At 34.6% G+C, this 17,318-nt stretch overlaps 1 protein-coding gene across 7 annotated transcripts in view; it reads right to left on the bottom strand.

Moving 5' to 3' along the window:
* PDS5B (PDS5 cohesin associated factor B) overlaps positions 1 to 17,318 on the bottom strand; it is a 194,870-nt gene that overhangs the window by 39,040 nt on the left and 138,512 nt on the right. For all 7 annotated transcript variants that reach the window (XM_088021798.1, XM_028105892.2, XM_028105915.2 and 4 more), the window contains exons 20-23: positions 16,708 to 16,831; positions 13,958 to 14,116; positions 1,588 to 1,656; positions 87 to 223 (exon numbers count right to left, since the gene is read on the bottom strand). In XM_088021798.1, coding sequence (XP_087877924.1) covers positions 87 to 223; positions 1,588 to 1,656; positions 13,958 to 14,116; positions 16,708 to 16,831 — 489 coding nt within the window. The remainder of the gene's footprint in view (positions 1 to 86; positions 224 to 1,587; positions 1,657 to 13,957; positions 14,117 to 16,707; positions 16,832 to 17,318) is intronic.

Below are 17,318 nucleotides of genomic sequence, written 5' to 3'. Positions count from 1 at the left end.
CCATTATTATACCAATTATACCAGATACTGAGATTATACCAGATACTGAGATAGTGTGCAAGAATTTTGAAATAATAATTACATACCTAATTTTTCCCTGTTCTGTCAAGTCTCCATCACTATGCAATATTGTAGTTAACAATCTTAAGGTAGATGTTCCTGATTTACTGTGATTATTTTTCATTCCCAGGAGCCATCGAACCATCATTTTAATAGCCTGAATCTATTTAAAAGACAAATTGACAAATACAACATTACTACATTTTAAAGAAATTCCGTTATCAACCTTAAAAAAAATGAAATGGTTTTAATGAATGCTTTTTAAGAAAAGTAAAGGAAAAAAGAATCATTCTTTTCTGCATATATCAAGATAACTGGATGTCTTAAAGATGTTTTACCCTCCCACCCAGGCAATTGACAAATGAATGATTTAACTAAAGACTGGTTCTTTTTGTTTTTTTAATGTTTTCCCATCATAAACTCTATTCTTTAAATTCACAGTAAAATCATGTTAACTTCCCTAGTCAGAAAACTTAATTTCCCAAATGCAAATTATATTCCCATTTTTTGTGCTACATAATTACGAAGTACTGAAGTACTTCAAACCCTGTTATTGCCTCTCATATTTCCAACAACTCTTTTTCACATATTATCTTAGCTTTTTACAGATCTATGGCTAAGGAGCTAAGTGTGTCTTGAACAATGGCATGTGGCAGACACTCTTCAGATCCCTTTTCTGGGCCATTTGTTAAGCATGAGCTTAACTGCAGGAAGCCTGCCTTCTAGTCCAGTGCTTGACTACACAAAACTGCTGCTTAATACCAATGCTGAGAAAACAGGTTTATACTGGAACTCAGAAGCATCAAGCATCATTCCATCAGCTACTCTATAGGTCTACAGAAACAGTATTAGAATCTGAAGCTGGAATAGCATGACAAAGTAGTTCCTAATATGAAATATAAACCAGTATACACATACATACACAATATGAATGGATTTACATGAAACTACAACTAGAAAAACAGTATTTAATATATTTGTTCCTGGCCTACACACCTTGGACAGTGGATTGAAATGAGGTCTATGGCAGAGACTACAGATCATTTTAGTAAATCAATACTCTCTACACTAGCAATAAGCAGTCTTTTATGTACTACTTGTAATTCAAGGAATAACAGGTTGAACTTTTTAAAAATAAAAATAAAAAATTTTATCAAATCCCATGGAAAAGATGAATAGTCTTAAAACCTAGATGGCCATCTTTGCTGAACAGGAGATGCACACAAGAAAATCAGAAACGTCTTTTGCCATTAAAAGGTTGATAGCTAAGAAGCAGCAACATGGAGGCAGTTTCAAACACTTTTTTTTTCCCCAAGTCAGATTATGTGCAACTGCCCATAGGGCCCCAGGTTTCTCATTATTGCCCTATACTCTCAGAGTACATGGAATGATGTCATACAATAAATATAAAACTTGGATGATTTTAATAGCCATATCTTCACAACAGGAATAGAAATTTTAACACCTTTAATGATAATACAATCTAATGAGTATATTAAAATAAATAGATCTATGCATATTACTCACTTTGACCATTGTCTCAGGAGAAACTTCTTCATCGGGAACCCAAAGCTTAGTTGTCTTTTTTCCTGGGAGCTAAACAAAAATGAAGAACTTTAAAACATAAATAAGAATGTTCATCTTTAATTAATTTTTAGTGAATGAATGAAATCTTTACCTTCTGCAGGGACAGTCATTACAGATGACTAAAATATCTCATCTATTTCTCAAAAAGGTTCAAAGATTTATCTTCACTAACACCCACATAAAGCACTTACACATCCATCAGCAGCTGGTTCTTTTCAGGTGTGAGGTAGGACTGACTTTAACCTTTTATATATACTTCCTAACTTAGCCTTTGAATATAATGATTCAATTATTTAAGGCGGCTGGCAAGGAGTAGGATAAAAATCAACACAGTCAAAAAGCGTAGTTCTTAAACAAGGAAAAGGGTATATACAAAATATCTTGAGCAGAAGAAAAATGAGAAAGGTTTGCAGTTGACTGTAGGTAAGAAAGAAGATGCATTAGTATCTTCCTACCGAAATCCCACCAAAATGGCAACACACACACACACACACACACACACACACACACACACACACACAGGAAGGCTGGAACACAAAAAGGTCCAAAAAGAAGACCAGAATCTTTAGAAAATTTTTTAAAACACAAAATATACAGCAAACACATTAACAGGGCTAGGTTTATATCTCCATAAAAAGCACAGAAAGGAAACATCCTCCAAAAAAGTTAGATTTTTTTTTTTCAGCACAATCACAGAATAATCCTGAGATGATAGAGTGCAGGTATTTCAAGATGTACATTTACAGTGGCAGCCAGGAAATTAAAGTAAGGTGACAAAAGAGCTGAACCCAATCTTGGAACACTGGAGATCCAGTGTACCGCCAGCTGACAGGAGTGATTTCCAGAGGCAGCCTAGGAAACAAATCAAATAGCAGATCGGGTAACCCTCTGGCAACAGGATAGAAAGCCCCAACATCCGGAAGGCAAACTCATGAAACACATATAACTTAGGATGCACTTCCTTTCAGAACTGCCTTCGAAGTAAAAAGTGGAAATAATGAAAAAGCAATCACATTAGTAACATTCTGATGAAATTTCTGAACTAAGTATATTAAAAAGATCCTGAAAGATTCCATGGGGGAAAAGAAGCGGGAATCAGATCAACTTCAGATTCTCAGCTGCAAGACTAGATGCCAAAAAACAATGTTCTGGATTTTCTGCAGCCAAGTACCCTGAAACACAGGATTCTAGTACTCAAGAATAAGGAAAAAAAATATTTTTAGCAAGCTAGGACAGAGAGAAAGTTTCCAAATTAATAAGCCATTTTGAAAGAATTATTCAAAGATATACTCCACTAAAATATTTAATTCATAAGAAAAAATTCCATCAGCATATATTACAAAATAGAAAAAGTTATTATAAATAAAACCAACAGACTATCAGATGGTTCAAAAAATAATATAAAACCAAAATAGATGCAACAAAACCAATGACAGAAAATCTAAAAATAATAGGATGAAAAAATACACTAGTCAAGATAAAAAACATGAAATGGAATATGGATTTAATTGAAAGGATATTGAAGTATTTTTTTAAATCTTACACCACAATAAGATATAAAATTCATGAGCATTTGGACAACCAGCAGAAGAGTATCAAAATTAATCAAAACAAAAATGATTAAAAAAAGAGTAGATAGAAAACTTCAGTACCACAGTGACTTGAATATACACCACTTCCAAAAAAACTGATAGACGAAGTTGAGATGAAAAAATGGTAAGTAGAGGAAGCACATATAGAAATATAAGGAAATTAATATAGAGACAAAATATTCAAGGATTAGAAAATAATCAAAACTGGCATTCTTTTTTTAAAAAGATCTATTTTATTTTAGAGAGAGAGAAAGAGAACACGTGTGTGCATGTGTTGGGGGCAGGGGCAGAGAGAGATGGAGAGAGAGTCTCAAGCAGACTCCCCGATGCGGGGCTCGATACCACAGCATAGCAACTCAGGTAACTCAGCTACTGCTTTGAGTGCAGAGCCCAATGTGGGGCACGACACCCCGACCCAGAGATCATGACCTGAGCTGAAACCAAGAGTTGGAAACTCAACCGACTGCATCACCCAGGCGTCCCCAAAATGGCATTCTTCAGAAATAATTAAAAATAAGGAGAAAAAAGTTTAGCAAGAAAGATGGATAGAAGATCAAAACTATAAAATAATTCTCTAAATCAACCACAAACATAAAAATGTAATTTAAAAAATCGAAGTACCTAGCAAAGTTGTACAAGAAAAATTTTTAAATTTTCTTTACAAAGAAAATTACAAAACTTTAATGAAAGACATCTTGTAGATGAGCAAACAAAGCAATGGTAAAGAACAGAGGCTATACACCCTATGACTGGTAACAATGCAGAGGACTGAAAGAAAGAGAGGTTACTCAATAACTTTTGATGGAAAATTTGGTTGTCCTATGGGAAGTAAAAAGAAATGAAATCCTAAGTTACAGCATACAAACAAACAAATCAATTCCAGATGGATTAAATTTTTTAAGTGTGAAAAGAAAATCTTAAAACTTTTAGAACATATGGGAGACTATTTTTATGACACTAGAGTAGGGAAGGATTTCTTACGGATGTAAAAAGCACTAACTACAAAAGAAAGGAACGATAAATTTAGCTACGTTAAAATTAATAACTTTTGTTCATAGGACACCATAAAAGGAGTAAAAAGACACACCATAAATGAGATTTTATGCATCTTTTATGAAGATATTGCAACATATACCTGAAAAAGTATTAATGTGTGTAAAGATTACCTATGAAGAAAAGACAAAAAGCTCGGGAAAAAAGGCAAAAGACCTCAAAAGGAATTTCATGAAGAGGCAACATGAATGGTGACTAGACATAAAAACTTAATCAGTAACCACAGAAATGCAAATTAAGACTATAATGAGACACTATTTTCCAACTTTTAGACGGGCAAAAATTAGAAGATCTGACACTTATGGGTACAATATACTGCTAATAAAAAAAATAAGTTTTAACAATGATTTTGACGAGTAATTCAGGAATAAAACGAAAAGTTAAATGTGTCTAGACACTGTTATTCATCAATTTCCTTGTATAAATATAATCTAGAGAAATTCTTGCTCATTTGCATCATAAGGCCTAAGAACCTTCCCAGGAGCACTGTTCTAAAGAGGAAAGAAACGGAAATATTCCAAATGTCCACTAAGAGAATAAATATAAGAAATTTCACACGTGATATATAATACAGAGTAATGAATCGCACACAGCTAGATGCAATAACAAGGGAGGGTTATTCTAAGAAACAAATGTGTAATGATAAAGGCAAGTCAGCCAAGAATACATATGGTGTAACTCATAAACCTCAAGAATTAAGCAAAACCAAAACAAGTATGTTACTCAGAGACATATATGTGCTAAAGTGGTGTTCTGTTCTAGTTAGGGAATAATAAATCCCAATTCAACACAGTAGTTACCTGGGCAGAGAAGAAACAAAAAGAAAAGTTTGGAGAGTAATAAACCAGGAGCTAACAGTTCATAAATGTTCACTGTATTATTATAAAACAAGTTACACAAATGTTAAATATATATTCCTTTGTACATATCAAATATAACATTAAAATAAGACAAATTAATGGGTTAAAAGAGATGAAAGTTCTGTTCTGACAAGAGCCGATTAGGTTTTTTGAACCTATCTTCCATTGGGACAAATGGAAAGGCTGGATAAAAGATCTTTTTAAAAATCAATGTGAAGGTGATAAAAGAGCTACCAAAGCAGTGAGAATTTGCAGGGCAAAGTTTCAAAAGAGGAGACAAATCAAGATTTGAGTCTGGCGCTAGGACTGCTTTTCTCATACAAACAATAACTGATTCTGAAAGTGAAAGACTTACAAGGTTGAGAAATGTCTTCATCACTGTCACAGAGCAGGAAGGAAAAAAAATGGAATTCTGGGCCCAATAAAGAACAGAGTCCCTGTTAAACACCCTAGAGTTCTGTATGGCTCCCTAACAAATATACCCTACACATAAGGTGACCAGAAAAAGAATCAGCCTGTCAAAACCTGAAGCCCAGCTTCCAATCAGTGCATTCTTGCCTGGACCAAACTGATCTGACAATAGTTCCACTACCTGTCAGAAGGAAAAGTCGTCTCTAGAAGAATTACAAAGTCATTCAGGTCCTCAAATTATCTGTAACATTCTTCATATGCAAAGTCTACCATGCAATCAAAAATAACATGTGTGGGTGCCTGGGTGGCTTAGTTGGTTAAGAGTCTGCCTTTGGCTCGGGCTGTGATCCCAGGGTCCTGGGATCAAGTCCCGCATCGGGCTCTTTGCCCAGCGGGGAGCCTGCTTCTCCCTCTGCCTGCTGTTCCCCCTGCTTGTGCTCTCTTTAAAAAACAAAAACAAAAACAAAACAAAAAAAAGTGTATAAGAAAAGATTTTACCAAAACATAAGAGAAAAAAACAGACAAGACAAAGAGAGCCACAGGAGGTCTAGAAATTAAGGCTGATACAAACTTTAACTTAATTAAAGAAGTTCAAGAATTAAATGACAAGACAGAGAATTCTGGCAGGGAACTAAAAGCTATATTAAAAACTACAAAGAAATTATAAAATTGAAATATAAAATAAGTATAATTAAGAATTCAACACATGGGCTTAACATAGGATTAGACAAATATGAAGAGTGAATTAGTAAATTCAAATGCAGGTCAGAAGAAAACAAAAAATGATGCATGAACATGGAGAAAAGTACATAAAGGTGTCAAACAGCTGGATCACAGCAAAAGAAATTGTATGTTTTGAGTGTATAATTAGAACTGCAGTAAGAGAGGAAAGAGAACATGAAACAAAAACTATTCAGAACATCAAAACTATACATTCAAGAAGAACTACAAGCCCCAAGTAGGATAAATACAAAGAAAAGCACACCCAGACACATCATTGTGAAACTGGAGCCAATGCAAAATAGAAAAGATTATTCAAAGCAAAAGGAAAACCTTCAAAGGAACAAGACTCTCAGCCGATTTCAAGAGAAAAGATAAGAAAATGAAAAATAATGGTATAATATTTTCAAATTACTGAGGGGAGGAAATATACCAGGCTAGAATTCTAAACCTGGAGAAAATATCCTTTAAAAAATGAAGGCAAAGTAAAGACATTGTCAGACAAATAAAAACCGAGAGACTGCATGAGCAGTAATCCACACTAAAAGAAATACTTCTTTTTAATTCTTCAAGTATAAAGAAAATGATCACATACACAAAAAGGAATGAAAAAAGAAGAGAGGGGCGCCTGGGTGGCTCAGACGGTTGGGCATCTGCCTTCGGCTCAGGTCATGATCCCAGGGTCCTGGGATCGAGCCCCGCATCGGGCTCCCTGCTCCGCGGGAGGCCTGATTCTCCCTCTCCCACTCCCCCTGCTTGTGTTCCCTCTCTCGCTGTCTCTCTCTTTCTGTCAAATAAATAAATAAAAAATCTTAAAAAAAAAAAGAGAAAAGGGAAAAGATATTGGTAAATCTAAATAAACACTAACTGTAGAAAATATAATAGTAATGGTCCTGTGTGAACAAGAGCACAAAAAGTATAAGGAAATAAAGGGAATTAAAGTATGCTAAGGCTCCTAAAATACTGAACCTGCTGTCCTGAAAGTTTAAGACAGACTAATTGATACTGGCGTTCAGAAGTCAAGGGAGAATGCTATATCCTCTAGGACACCTACTAAAAGAATAGGAAAATGTAAAAACCAAGTCAGTAAAGGGGAAAACGGAATAAAAATATTTAATCAAAAACAAGGAAAGAAAGAAGAGTAAAATGGAAAGAGAACTGATAGAACAAACTGAAAATAAAAACCAGATGGCAGGGGCACCTGGGTGGCCCAGTAATTGTCTCCTTCCGCTCAGGTCATGATCCCAGGGTCCCGGGATCGAGCCCCGCATCGGGCTCCCTGCTCCGCAGGAGGCCTGCTTCTCCCTCTCCCACTCCCCCTGCTTCTGTTCCCTCTCTTGCTGTCTCTCTCTCTGTCAAAAAAATAAATTCTTTAAAAAAAAAAACACAAAAAACAGATGGCAAATTAACCCAAATCACTATTTACATTACATGTAAACAGACTAAAAAATAAAAGACAAAGTTGAAAGAAGCATGCCAGAACTAGGTTCAGTGCAGTGTCATATATATGCCATTTAGATGAAGTTTTCAAGTCCTCTATTGGGTAACTATTAGTCCATCCTTCCCTCTGAGACTGAGAAGAAGATAAAAATGTCCATTATCACCACTTCTATTGTTTTGAAGGTCCTGGCCAAGGTATGAGCAAGAAAAAGAAAGAAAAGGCATTAAGAATGGAAAAGAAAAAAAGAAGCTGTCTTTATGAACAAATGACATGACTGTGAAAAGAGAAAACCCCCCAAATGAAAGAACTAGTAGAATTAAAAATTGCCTTTAACAAGATCCTAGGCTAAAAGTCAATATAAAAATGAAGTAATTTCATATCCATATGCCAACAAAATGCAGTTAGAAAATAAATATTAAAAATTTTATTATCTATAAGAGTATCAAACAACATAAAATGCCTAGGAACATACTTAAGAAAGCTAAGACATCTACACAGAAACTTAGAAACATTATCCAGGGATATTAAAGACTAAGACATATACCATCTTCATGAAACAGAAAGCTCAGGATTAGAATACCATGTTCACAGAGTGAAAGGCGGTATTATGACGATGATGTCTGAAATTTATAATTCAACACCAGCCCTATCAAAATTCCAGCCAGGTATGTATATATGTTGGGTTGGGAGTGGTACAGGGAGAAGTGTCAAGCTGATTCTAAAATTTAGACAGAAACAAAACAAAACAAAACAATTTAGACAGAAATGCAAAAGGCTAACAATAGTCAAAACAACCTTGAAAAAGATAATGATGACGATGATGAAGCAGTGGTAATAGCAGCAGTTGTCACTGAAGGCATCTGCAAGGCTTAAGCTACTAGATAGCAAAACCTGTCAAAGCACTCTTGAGAAAGAACAACAAAGCTGGACATATCATGTTCCCGGATTTTCAAACTATACTACAAAACTACAGTAATCAAAACAGTATGGTTACTGGCATGAAAACAGACACAGAGATCAACAGAATAGAATAGGGAGCCCAGATATAAACCCATGTACATATGGTCAATTAATTTATGACACAGGAGGCAAGAATATGCAGTGGGGAAAGGACAGTCTCTTCAATAAAGAGTGTTGGAAAAACTGGACAGCTACATGCAAAAAAATGAAACTGGACCACTACCTTACACCACATACAAAAACAAATTCAAAAGGGAAAAAGATTTAGATATAAGACCTGAAATCATAAAACTTCTAGAAAACACAGGTAGTAAGCTCTTTTACATCAGTCTTAGCAATATGTTTTCGGAACAGTCTCCCCAAGCAAGGGCAACAAACACTAAAATAAACAAATGGACAATATCAAACTAAAAATCTTTTCCACAGCAAAGGAATCATCAACAAAAAGAAAAGGCAACCTACTGAACAGGAGAAGATATTTGCAAATCCTGTATCGGATAAGGGGTTAATATCCAATATATATAAAGAACCTATACGACTTGACAGCAAAAAACACAACCCAATTAAATAATGGGCAGAGAGGGTGCCTGGGTGCCTCAGTCGGTTAAGCGTCTGCTTTCAGTTCAGGTCATGATCCTGGAGTCCCAGGATAGAGTCCCACATTGGGATCCCTGCTCTGTGGGGAGTCTGCTTTTCCCTCTGAAACTTCCCCCTCTTGTGCTTTCTCTCTCTCTCTCAAATAAATATAATCTTTTTAAAAAATGTTTAAAAAAAAATAATGGGCAGAAGCCTTGAATAGACAATTTTTCTGAAGAAGACATAAAGATGGCCCACAGGCACATGAGAAGATGCTCAACATCACTAATCATCAATGAAATGCAAATCAAAACCACAATGAGATATAACCTCACATCTATCAGACTGGCTAGTATCAAAGATACAGGGAATGGACTGGTAGGGCCCAGAGGCAGGGGTAGGTGGGCAAAATGACTGAATGGGGTCAAAGGTACAAAATTCCAGTTATAAAATAAATAAGTCATGGAATGTAATGTACAGCATGGTGACTACAGTTATTGTGTATTTGATAAGTTGCTAAGAGAGTAAATCTTTAGATTTTTCACAGGAAAAAAAATTTGTAACTGTGTGGGGATGGATACTAACTAGGCTTATTGTGGTGATCGTTTCACAATATATAAAATATTGAATCATTATGTTATACACATCAAAATAATATAATGTTATGGGACGCCTGGGTGGATCAGTCAGTCAGGCGTCTGCCTTCAGCTCAGGTCATGATCCCAGAATCCTGGGATCGGGTCCCGCATGGGGCTCCTTGCCCTGCGGGTAGCCTGCTCCCCCCTCTGCCTGCCACTCCCCCTGCTTGTGCACATGCTCTCTCTCTCTCTCTGTGACAGGTAAATGAATAAAAGCTTTAAAAAAAAAAACTTAAAAAAAATAATGTTATATATCAATTATAGCTCAATAAAAAAGATTAAAGGACAACTTAAAAGACAACCTACAGAATGGAAGAAAATAAATGCAGACCATGTGTCTGACAAGAGCCTTGTATCTAGAATATATAAAGAACTATTAACGCTCAACAAAAACACAACCCTAAAAAATGAGCAAAGGACTTGTATAGTCTTTGCTCCAAAAAAGATACACAAATGGCTAATAAGTACATCAAAAGATGCTCAACATCATTAGAGAAATGCAAATCAAAACCAAAATGAGATACCACTTCACACTGACCAGGATGGCTATAATCAAATTAACAGAAAATAGTAAGTTGGCAAGGATGAGGAGAAATTGGAACTTTCATACATGGCTGGTAGGAAGGTAAAATGATGTAGCCTCTGTGGAACACAATTTGTCAGTTCCTCAAAAAGTTAAACACAGAAATACCATATAATCCAGCAAAGGTATATACCTAGGACTATATCTAAAGAACTAAACACAGGTATTCAAACAAATACTCAAACACAAAATTCATAGCAGCACTTTTCACAGTATTCAAAAGGGGGAAACAACCTAAATGCCCATCAATGAATGAATGGATAAACAAATTGTGATATATATATACACAATAGAATATTATTCAGCCATAAAATGGAATGAAGTACTGATACATATTACAATGTGGATGAACCTCAAAAACATTATGGTAAGTGACAGAAGAATGACACAAAAAGTCACATATTGTATGATTCCATTTATAAAAACCATTCAGAATAGTTAAATCCATTAAGACAAACAGGAGATTGATGGTTGCCCAGGGCTGGGGGAAATGAGGTATGACTGCTTAATGAAAATGATCTGGAACTAGATAGAGGTGGTAGTCACAAAAACTGTGAATGTACTAAAATGTGACTAAAATTAACCATTTTATGTTATATGAATTTTACCTCAATTTAAAAAAAAAATGCAGCAGGGAAGACAGTCTTTTCAATAAATGGTGTGGGGTCAGATGGAAATAAAACAATGAATCTTGACATTTATCACATAGCACATATAAAAATCAATTCTAAATAGATTATATAGCTAAATGTGAAAGTTAAATAAATAAAGCTTCTGGAGCAACACTGTCTAACAGAACTTTGAGATGCTGGAAATGTTCTGTGCTGTCCAACACTAGCAATATGTGGCTAGTGAGCACTTGAAATGTGTGAATACATTTACAATTATATTTAAACTTAAATTGCTACATGTGGTTAGAGGCTTGTACATTACCATAGTTCTAGAAAATAATTTAGGGACTATTTTCACAACCTTAGGATAGACAAAAAAGACAGGTAAGTACTAACTAAAAAGAAAATAATGGGCTTTGTTAAAATTAAGAACTTTTTTTTAGTTTTTTTTAAAGATTTTATTTATTTATCTATTTGATAGCACACACGCAAGGAGGGGGAGGGGCAGAGGAAGAGTGAGAAGCAGGCTCCCTGATGAGCAGGGAACTGGATGCAGAACTCAATCCCAGGACCCGGAGATCATGACCTGAACTAAAGGCAGACCGCTTAACCGACTAAGCCACCCAGACGCCCAAATTAAGAACTTCTGTTCATCAAAAAACTTCATTAAGAGAGTGAGAGAGCAAGTTACAAAGTGGGAAAAGGTATCTGCTAAACATACTGCCAAGAGGATACATAAGGAAATCTTAAGAGAGAGTAAAAGAGAGACTGACAATTTAATAGAAAAATGTGGAAGAGGCTTGAGCAGACACTTAATAAAAGAGGACAGCCAAAATATCCAATACATATATGAAAAAGTGCCTAAGGGCGTTTCATTACATATTCACATAATGGCTAAAATGTTGAAGATTGGCATATCTAGTACAGTCAAGGAAATGGTACAACTAGAACTCTCATTCAGCACATACAAGAATGTTAACTGGTATAATCACTTTGAAAAACAATTTGGCAAAAAAAAAAAAAAAGAAAAGAAAGAAAAACAATTTGGCAAAATGTACTAAAACAACTTATACAGGGGTCCCTGGGTGGCTCAGTCGGTTGAGTTGTCCGACTCTTGGTATTGGCTCAGGTCATGATCTCAGGGTTGTGAGATCAAGCCCTGTATTGGGCTTCTCAATCAGCAGGGAGTCTGCTTGAAATTCTCTCCATCTTCCTCCCCTCCTCCCCCCTTCCCTGACTCGTGCATGGACGCACGCTCTCTCTCTAAAATAAAGAAACAAATCTTTAAAAAAAAAATAAAACAACTTATACATACTCTAAGATACACAATTACACTACAACAGAAATTGCATACATTAGTGCACAAAATATGTAAAAGAGTATTTGTAACAACTGTATGCATTTAACACTGGAAATAACCTAATGTCTAGCAAGAGAACAGATTCATGGTATATATGAACAATGGAATACTATATAGCAACAAAAATGAACAAACCACTAATATACAACAGGATGGATTTATCTCACAAATGTAATACTGAGTGAAGGAAGCCAGACATAAAAAATTTACTCTATATGATTCCATTTATAAAAGTTCAAAAATAGGTAAAACTAATCTTTGGTGTTAGAAGTCAGGATAATAGTTATCTTCAGGGAGAATGGAGGGGGATAATAATAAGAAAAAGACACAGGAGCTTTTTGGGGGCTGGTAATATTCTATTTCTTTACCTGGATTGTCAGCTGGTCAAAAATGTTAACTTTATGATAACTCAAGGAACCATACCCTTAAAAAGTGTACACTTCTCTGATACATTTTATCTCAACAAAATTTTTTCATTAAAGAAAACAAAACACAGTAAGGATTCAGAAAACTTTAAACACATGATTAACACACATGACCTAAAGAACATATGAAATACTGTACTTAAGGGGAAGAAAACTGAGAGACACAGCTAAAGAACACAGCCAGAGACAATGGTAATTAACACAGGAGCCACCTGTCTTCAAATTACAGGGCTCTAGTCAACTAAAGTTAAACGTCACAAATCATTAGAGATCTAATACATACAATTATCTTGACTATTATCCCCACAAAGTATTTTTCCATAACAAATTTGTTTAAAAGTATTAACAGTATTAAAGCATATTAATATAAGAATGACAGATATGAAACATGTAGTAATATAGCTATACATTGCAAGAACTGTAACTGTATTTTAAGAGGAAAAACTTTATCTTATACTTTTTTTAATTCTCCAAAGAACCCAGTACAGTGCTGAGCATACAACAGACACAAAACTGATGGTTACATATGTGTCTGCACATGCACATTTGCATGTGTGTGTACACATAAATATGCACACACATACATAAAACTCCATGTGACTGTAAGGCATCAGTTCTCCCACACCCAAACAAGCACTGCTCCAAAGACAAATGGAAGACAGACAAAAATCACTATTTCTTTCCTAATGTTTTCTCCCAGGGCTCTTTTAATTCTCTACCATATGAAGGGAAAGAAACAACTATTGTCATGACAACCATACTGTGAACTAGCCTGTCAGTCTTCACATTTTTTAAAATAGATGTCATTATAAAAAATTAACCTACTGTAAAGATGAAAAAGAACCAAATGATATTTTGTATTTATCAAGGAATGCATTGCAGGTTACATGCCTATGCTCAATTAAAGAGATGTTTCAATGTTGTTCTAATGGAGGTGACAGCTTGTTAAAAAAGATAGGAAAACCTAAAAGAAGGCAGCCAAATGGAAGTGTTATTTGCATCATTTCACTTCTCTCTCTGTTGAATAAAATTTTAGAAGATAATGCTGTGAAGAACACAGGTCGAAAAAATATCAATTACCCGATCATTCATGAGAAGATCTTTCACAATGAAAGTAGCTACCAAGGACTTCAAAGGAGCAGCGAATTGATCAGGTGCAAGGAGAGCAATATGCCCAATAGTAACCAATGGTGTTATGAGATGTTCCAGGTTGCTTGGATCTAGGCTCTTATGCAGAGGCTAAAAATGAGAAAAGGAAAATACATTCAACTCTATAAATATGCAAATAAACTAGTCACATATTTCACGTTCAAATAAAAAAAATTACAGTAGTTTCAAGACATATACGTGGTGTTAAGTAGTAGCTTAAACTCACATTTAAATTTCTATAGGTTATGTCTAAAAGGCATCACATTCAAATATTGTCAGGTTTTGCCCAAGTTGTATCTTAGAAGTAGGTTAATAAAAAAAAATGTCAGCATGGAGAATCATATTATGTATATTTTATGACCACACTACATGAATATGGGAGACTGCTAGGGCTCAGCAATACCCACTTTTGTTCTACTTCCTGGGCAAAAGGATGGCTATCTAAGCAGCGTCCTCTCCAGCTAGATGAGAATATCTGAATAAGCTCTGGTTAACAGACTGGGTGTAAAAGTGAGGTATGCCATGCCCACACTAAGGCAAGGATGAGAAGTGTATCTTCTCCATATTCTCTCTCTTTACTCACTGGCAGCCTTAATACCAAGCATCCAGTGGGACTTAAAGAGAAGCCACTTGTCAAAAAAAGTCTATGGGACTAAACCACTGATTAGAATGCAATCTAAACACCCACCTGGACTTTTTATCAGGAGCCAGAAATAAGCTTTTATTATACAGAGTCACATGCATTTGTGTGGATTTTTATAGCATCAAATATTAAATACCACAACTAATGAAATTATTTTTATTATTCTGATAGAAAACCCAATCATTAATACACATTCTGCCATGACAAAAGAATGAGATTCTTCGTATACCCATATAGAATAATATCTAAAATGTAATGTTAAATTTTTAAAATAGAGAAATCAGAAGAGTGACTATAGTATATTATCACTGGCATAAGCAGAAAGGGAAGGGGACAAAATGTATGTATGTGATTGTGTGTGTGTGCACGCCCATATGTATGTGTATTATGTTACTTGTATGTGAATGAATACTCTCCAGAAAAGTATCTTAGAAACTGGTAACATTGGTTACCTCTGGGAATGAGAACTGGGTGGCTAGGGATACAGGGCTAAGGTGGAGGAGAAAACTTACTATTTTACTATTTGGATTTGTTTTGTGTCTTTTGATTTGGAAGCAAGTAAATATATTATTAAAAATTTTAGTAACACTTTTAATAGAGTCGATGCTGTCCTCCCATACTGAACACCAAAAATTCTAGGCTCGAAAAACAATACTAAACTGTTCTTTCCCAACATATTAGAGTAATGTGAGGCTTCATTTAGTCAAAAGTATATTTAAATGAGTTTGCATCTTGCTATTCTTGATGACTTCCCTCAATACTTCCATTGTACACCTAAATGCCAGCTTGTTTACATTATAAATAAAAATATGACCATGCAGTCTTTTTCAATAATGAGTGTGACAATTTTAAACAATAAGATAATAAAGTCATTTCTGGAAAAGCGAAATTAATAGTCAGACCCTGGATTAATAGTCATCTCATGAAGGCCAGACAAGACAGCTCTATGAAACCTTTTCTCAGAAAGCTAGCAAACTTACACATTATAGCAGAAGGGTTACAGATTAGGTTATGGTAAAGATAAAATATCAGCTATATAATATCAAAATGAAAATAAAAGTACCCTACAAATTCAAGTTATTATCAGCATTATCCTGCTCCTTATCACCACTGAAAGGAGATTAATCAAGAAAAAACAAAAGCTTTCTAAATCAACATGAATTCATTAAAGTCATTCTGATATACAAAAACAGACCACAGAAAATACCTCCCCCCCGCAAAATGCACAAAATTTAAAATAAATTATTTGCTATATACAGCAAGAGGATATATGATAAAGACAACTACTTTTCTTCCTTGTTCAGGTCTTTAGCATAATACATGAAAAGATGAAAAAGTTAGCATAAATGTTTCTAAAACAGTAGCTTCAGCATAATTTCCGAACTGTTTTGATTTCACTCAAGGCTCCTGAACTAAAATTACAAGTTTGGATTTTATGTAAAAATGCTAAGTATCTAATAAGAATACTAAAGATAGCCCCAGATTACAGTATATTAAAATAAAATGCAATGCTTAGAAAGGGTAATAGTAACTTAAAGGGTAGAAAAAATAATATGAAATAGATATTTAAAAAAGACAATTTAATCTGACATAAAATTAGGTCAGTGATTATATAAGTATAAATTTGTTTGTTTTATATATCAATTATTTGTGCTATACCATACAAAATTCCACATACTTCAGCAGTATCTCATAAACAGAACTCTAATTTTCAAACCTGTAAACTGACAGAATCATCTACTACCTATTATCAATAAGTACAATTTTATATGTAATTACTTATTACCAAAAAATAGTTTCCTAATCCTAAATGTATGTCAAAAAATATTATACAATTGTTTGATTTCTGAACTTGTTAGTACTAAACATCTGAATAATCATTTTCATATTTTAACCACTCATCAAAATTGATTATACTGATTCAAATTCTGAAAACATACTATAAAATGATACATTCTCCAAATGTGAACATTCTATAAAATCATTAATATGTTTTTTAACTATAACATACGAAACAAACAATTTTTTTTCTTTTTACCTCAAATATCTGTGCAAACTGGGTCTCTTTACTAGAAAATATCGCATGGATACAATGAATGGCATATTTGGCTTGGCGGGGGGGTCCTTTTTTAGATTTGTGATGTAAAACAGGAAGCAAAGCTCTAAAAAAAAAAGAAAGAAAAACAATAAACCAGAAAAATCAGCAAGACTCCACTAGATACTTGACCATTTGTATTTTTTTAGGTAATGTTTTGTTAAGAACAAAAAAAATCTGCCTGAACTCATTTTCAATAATGGTCTCTAATTTGCTTCATAAACAGCTACATTAAAAATATAATCCAAATACAAGGGTTTTTTTCCCTCCTTTTTACTTAACAATTCTAAACAGAAACATGGATGGTAACCCATTTCTTCTTAACGTCAGTCCCATCAGTCTTCTCTTTTTTATTCTCACTGCTATCACGCCGGCTAAGCTGCTGCCACCTTATTCATAAGACCCCTACAATGGGACCTAAACTGTTTTCCAAGTCTCTCCCGCTGATTCGTCTTTCACTTCATACCAGCACAACCGACAAAAGGGGGCTCGGATTATAAAGCCTATAAAAATTAAGTGTTTCCTAGGTCGGAGGCACTATTAAAGGTCCCAAG

Source organism: Eumetopias jubatus, unplaced genomic scaffold, assembly GCF_037043125.1.
Source record: "Eumetopias jubatus isolate StellerSeaLion01/CBP00866 unplaced genomic scaffold, mEumJub1_p1.0 scaffold_3, whole genome shotgun sequence".
Classification (NCBI taxonomy): Eukaryota; Metazoa; Chordata; class Mammalia; order Carnivora; family Otariidae; genus Eumetopias; species Eumetopias jubatus.
Note: the sequence above shows the minus strand (reverse complement) of the source record. Positions and strands in the feature narration are given on the sequence as shown.